The 4,967-nt window shown below is 45.3% G+C and overlaps 1 protein-coding gene across 1 annotated transcript; it reads right to left on the bottom strand.

The window, feature by feature from the left end:
• Window positions 1–890: 890 nt before the first annotated feature.
• LOC133885539 (uncharacterized) lies at window positions 891–2,303 on the bottom strand. The gene is made up of 3 exons (XM_062325267.1): window positions 2,053–2,303; window positions 1,722–1,933; window positions 891–1,599 (listed from the first exon to the last, which is right to left on the bottom strand). Exons 1-3 carry the CDS (start codon window positions 2,146–2,148, stop codon window positions 1,002–1,004), a joined length of 906 nt encoding a protein of 301 aa, XP_062181251.1. The 5' UTR covers window positions 2,149–2,303; the 3' UTR covers window positions 891–1,001.
• Window positions 2,304–4,967: the final 2,664 nt, after the last annotated feature.

Genomic DNA, 4,967 nt, shown 5'->3' with positions numbered 1-4,967 from the left:
TTTATTTTCGAAATATGTAAAAGAATCGCGGTGGCTATACACACGTTTTGGGCTTTTGACAGACTAGCGTACCGCACGGTGGAGGCCCACTGTGTAACTCGCTTTGCAAAACTCCTCTTCCGGCCGGCTCGAACCTGAAGCCTGATGGGGCAGCCCCGTGTCGGGAAAGGTTTCAACAGCTTGTAGCGCTTGCACCCAGCAGCGGTCAGGGAGTTGTACGCGCGCGTTCGTGATCTGTGACTTGTTGCGGCGCGGCATTGGTGGTTTCTGACGCTGAGGCGCAATTGCCACTGGTTTCTGTCGCTACATGTGGAGCGCAGGTCCGGTCGTCACGCGTTTTTTTTTCCCGTTTCATCGTGCTCCTCGACCATAGTTTTCGGGTGGCTGGTGATGACGCCACCAGCCGTACGTGAGCAGCGGACGCGGTCGCCGTGAAAATTTCCCTTCGCCGGGCGTGGTGACGGGGTCAATGCGAGGTGTTCGGCGAGATGGGAGCATGAAGGGCAGGAAAAGAGGCGTGCAACGCCGAAAATGCGTGGGTGCCGGCCATGGCCTATGGGTGGTGGGAGGCGCAGGGGTGACGGTGGAGGCGCACGTAGCTGCTTGAGGAAAAGAGGCGATGAGATCGAGAGGGAAGTTGACGAAATAGTGAGGAGACGAACCACGTTGTTTGAGTAGCACCCACTGCGCGCCCGCACATTCGCCGCACTGACGCATACACTGGCTATTAAGATCTCATGACGACGTTTTGCAACTTGACTCAAATCAGAACTGAAGATATCAAGCATTAAATTGTCCAAACCATACACAAGAGTACAAGACACTCTACATATGCATAGATTGATATATGCATGTTACACACAAAACCAGAAACACGTACAGTCTAACATTATCAATGGCTTGACTTCGCGTGCGAGGTCATTAGTTCCATCCAACAGCAAACCACGTCATGTCTTCTCTCGATACGAGAATAACATGATCAAGGGCAGCGGCGCAGGGTGCTACACCTGTTTAGGAGGCGGGAAGAACATCTGATGCGGTGCGTGCATCCCGACTTCAGCAGGAGGTGGAGGAGCTGTGGGAGGGAACTGAGCCACCTGAGGTTGAGGAGGGTACTGCGGTGGGTAATTCGGATACTGCGGTTGCGCATATCCTTGAGGAAACGGGAACTGCGAGATGCCCATCGCGATCCCCGCGGGCGGCAGGTGCTCCTCTGGCTTAGGTGCGGCGGCCGGCCTGTATGCCGCCGGAGGTTGAGGAGGGTGCTGCGGTGGGTAATTCGGATGTTGCGGTTGCACATATCCTTGAGGAGACGGGAACTGCGGGGTGCCCATCGCAATCACCGCGGGCGGCGACTGCTCCTCTGGCTTAGGTGCGGGGGCCGCGGCCGCTGCCGGCGCGGCAGCGTTCAGCTGCCTCTGAAGCATGATGTAGGAGGTGATGCTGAGGGCCGTGGCGGCGAGGGTGAACACGCCCGCGGTGGCGAAGATGCCGCCCAGGATGTAGTAGCACCTCCACCGCCCGGCGGCCTCTCGCACGACGTTGGTGTTCCAAGATGCGCCTCGGATGAGCAGCCCCCACGCGATCACCGTCGCTATCCTGTACGCATGCAAGCACACGCGTCACTGGCCAGTTTGTCCGTTCGTTCAATGCATAACTTCAGGTATACTCCTAGCAAGCCATGATCGCAGTGCGAGGGGATCAGCAGTGTGGTCACTCACCACGAGAAGACGGCGCAGACGACGACGACGGTCCGCTTGGTCCCGGTATGGATGGCGCCCCGGGACTTGCAGAAGCCGCAGCAACCGCTGACCGCGGCGGCGGTGATCTGGGTCACCAGCAGGAAGATAGCAGCGCAGACCCCCAGCCCGAGCGCGGGGCTCGGCGGGTAGTAGCACGAGGTTCCGTAGTAGGACACCACTATGTCGGACGGCTGCATGCAAGATTCGAGTTCCGTTAAGCAAAGCACACGTACACACCTGGGAAACAAGATCATGCTCCATGCAAATTTCACAACTAGGCTAGGTATATGTATCGGTAGAGCTAGCTTACAGTGAGCTTTGTCCCCTCGGCCGCGAACCCCAAGATGGCGCTCAGCACCCCCAGAGCCCCGATCACCACGCACACGATGATCACGGCCTTATCCATTTGTGTGCGGCGCGGCCGCTCTTCTCTCCCTCTCTCTGTGCTTCCGGCAGAGACAAGAGATGCTGTGAGCTTCTGAGGATTGGGGCTGTCCTGTCTCTAGATCAATAGATGCGTGTTTATATAAAAATAAATGTTGCACGCTTGCCGTCTTGCAGAGAGCTCAGATCGGACATATTTGCTGACGCAGGTTGATGGGCACAGCCGCACAAGGGAATCACTGCGAATGCGAGGGCTAAAGGGTTTGGATCACTTCCACGGGTTGTCCAACTTTTCTATGGCAAGGGTGGCATGCTATAATTTTTAAGGTGAACGTTTTGTTCGTTATACCTCGGGCAAATTTTGGCCAAAAAAAAGTCTAAACTGAAGAAAATAATTGGCATGTTAAAAATGTGGCAGTAAACCAAATATTGGCCTAGTTGGTCAAACATGCCTTATTAAAGTTAAGGCAAACCGTGGCAGCAAAGCAAACAGGACGTTATATATTAAACATCCATTATTTCTCGACTCGACACATTCGGGGTAATTCCTCCATTTTTGACTCCATAACCAAGTCGTAGGGATAGACAACGGTGTCTGCTTTTACACGTACAATTAATTTTCATTGTCATGTTAGCACATTAACTGCAACGACGGGTACCTATAATATACTTACAAGTTACAAACCCGCTGAGTGGTCCCCACAATTGCTCGACTAGATTTTAGTTTATATGGTTGTTTGATTATATAATTGTAACTCATACAGTTAAAAGTGCAATTAAACGCTTCTTTGGTTATATAATTTATATATACAACTATAATGCCTATAATTGAAAATGTGGTTATATCTTGTGCGGGTGTAGCAATCCTAACTAGTTAACATACATGATTATAAATTTATAATATAGTAAAACCGCAATAAGTATTAATTATTCATTTATTCTTTTTTTCTCTGTTAACAAGAGAGTTTCTAATTTTCTTGCCCTTTTTTTTATTTAAGGACTCCTGACTAACTCAGACCCACATTTAAGTGTTATTCTATGCTACTGGTGGCCCATGCAATTGCATGCCTAGTTTTTTTATATGATCTTCTATACCATCTATTTTTAAATCCTTTTTATGCTTCAAACACTATCACTCCTATAGAAATAATTTAGTGGGATGTCTTTGTACAAACAGTTCTACGTAGCCGTATGTGCAAACAATATCACATATAGCTCCAAACAAGAACCGTCTGAAAAGATGACGAGAAGCATCCGGAAGTGGTGGGACTCTTTAGTACATATGTTTTCTAATCCGTATGTGCAAAGATTAGCATAGACAGTTCCAAACAAGAATCATCTGAGAAGATGACAAGAAGCATCCGGAACTTGTGGGACGGCTTCAAACATGGAACCGTCTGTAATAATAAAATAGTACATATGACTTTATTTTGGAACTATCTATACTATTGGCTATATTATCCCCTACCTCAAGCTCAAGCTTGTCTAAAACAGAACAATGCATCTTTAGGGTTTACTGTGCGCAACTTTTGGAGGCAGAGGTTGACGATTTTGACCAAAAAATTGTTATATTTGGGTGAAAACTTGAAGATTAATTGGTATTTGTTACTACAAGGTAAGCATTATTTTCTAATTTGGTTTAGATGGTCTAAATTTGGTTTGAAGAGTTAGTTAGATCTAGATCTAGATTTTTTTTTCATGATGACATAGAATTGTTCTAGGTATTAGATGATGTAGATTTGTGTTCTAATTTTGTCTTGAGAGATCAACTATATCTACATCTAGATTTATATTTTTTTTCATGATGAACTAGAATATATTAATTGTTCTAGGTATATACGATGCTCAAAATATAGATCAAAGTTTAATTATGTGTTACTATAAATGGCTAGCTTAATCTAGTGTTATAGGTAAATTTTGGTTTTTTGTTATATAAACATAAAATTATAATAACTATATAGTATTTAATGACAAGTTTGAATTAATGTATATAATATAATGGTAATCATTAATTATTTTAAATTAATTCTCATTTCTGTGGTTCATCCATGCATGCATGGTAGCTCCATTTTTTCTACAAATAGCTTGGTTGCTCTCTTTTATTAGGTTAATTTAACATTAATTTACTTCGTACATTTTTAGATGGATCTTGGCTGGATGTACGGTTCGCGTACGAACCAATGGTACCTTGATGGTGTGATGGCTTTTCTAACAACTGCCGAGGACGATCGGTTGGAGAAGGGTGTTGAATTTATATGTCGTCCATGTTTTGATTGTAGAAACGAAAGATCCTTTCTCAAACAGAACACAACCCTATAGATCCAAGTGCATTTGATTATTAGGGGCTTTAAACTGGACTACACATGTTGGACCAAATATGGTGAAGAGAATAATGTATTACATGATGACGTTTGTATAATCGAAGAACCCGAAGTCAACATAATAAGAGAAGATGATAAGGAATTTGGTGCAAATGATGATGATTGTGGTGGTACAGACGACGATGATAGGTTGGATCATATGTTGTGTGATACAGATGTGAACTTTAGTACTCAGAGAAACTTTAACAAATTCATGTGCTTAATTGAGGACTTAGAGAAACTGTTGTTCCCTGGTTGCAAACTGGAATACAGAAAATTATCATTCATGCTTGAGATGCTTAAATTTGAAAGCAGGCCATGGTTGGTCAAACAAGAGTTTCACAACGCTAGTAGATCTCCTATAGGACATGCTTCTAAATAAAACGAGCTGCCCAAAAGCATATACGAAGCAAAGCAGGTCCGTTGTCCATTGGGGATAGATGTAAAAAGGATACATGTATGCCCGAATGACTGTATCCTC

Source organism: Phragmites australis, chromosome 11 (genome assembly GCF_958298935.1).
Source record: "Phragmites australis chromosome 11, lpPhrAust1.1, whole genome shotgun sequence".
NCBI lineage: Eukaryota > Viridiplantae > Streptophyta > Magnoliopsida > Poales > Poaceae > Phragmites > Phragmites australis.
Note: the sequence above shows the minus strand (reverse complement) of the source record. Positions and strands in the feature narration are given on the sequence as shown.

What these genes read in the sequence shown, in the direction of transcription:
- LOC133885539 (XM_062325267.1), bottom strand. Translation starts at nt 2,148, where the DNA reads ATGGATAAGGCCGTGATCATCGTGTGCGTGGTGATCGGGGCTCTGGGG. An exon ending in CCGAGGGGACAAAGCTCACT is followed by an intron (nt 1,934 to 2,052) that starts GTAAGCTAGCTC and finishes TCTTGCATGCAG; the next exon opens with CCGTCCGACATAGTGGTGTC. An exon ending in GTCTGCGCCGTCTTCTCGTG is followed by an intron (nt 1,600 to 1,721) that starts GTGAGTGACCAC and finishes GCATGCGTACAG; the next exon opens with GATAGCGACGGTGATCGCGT.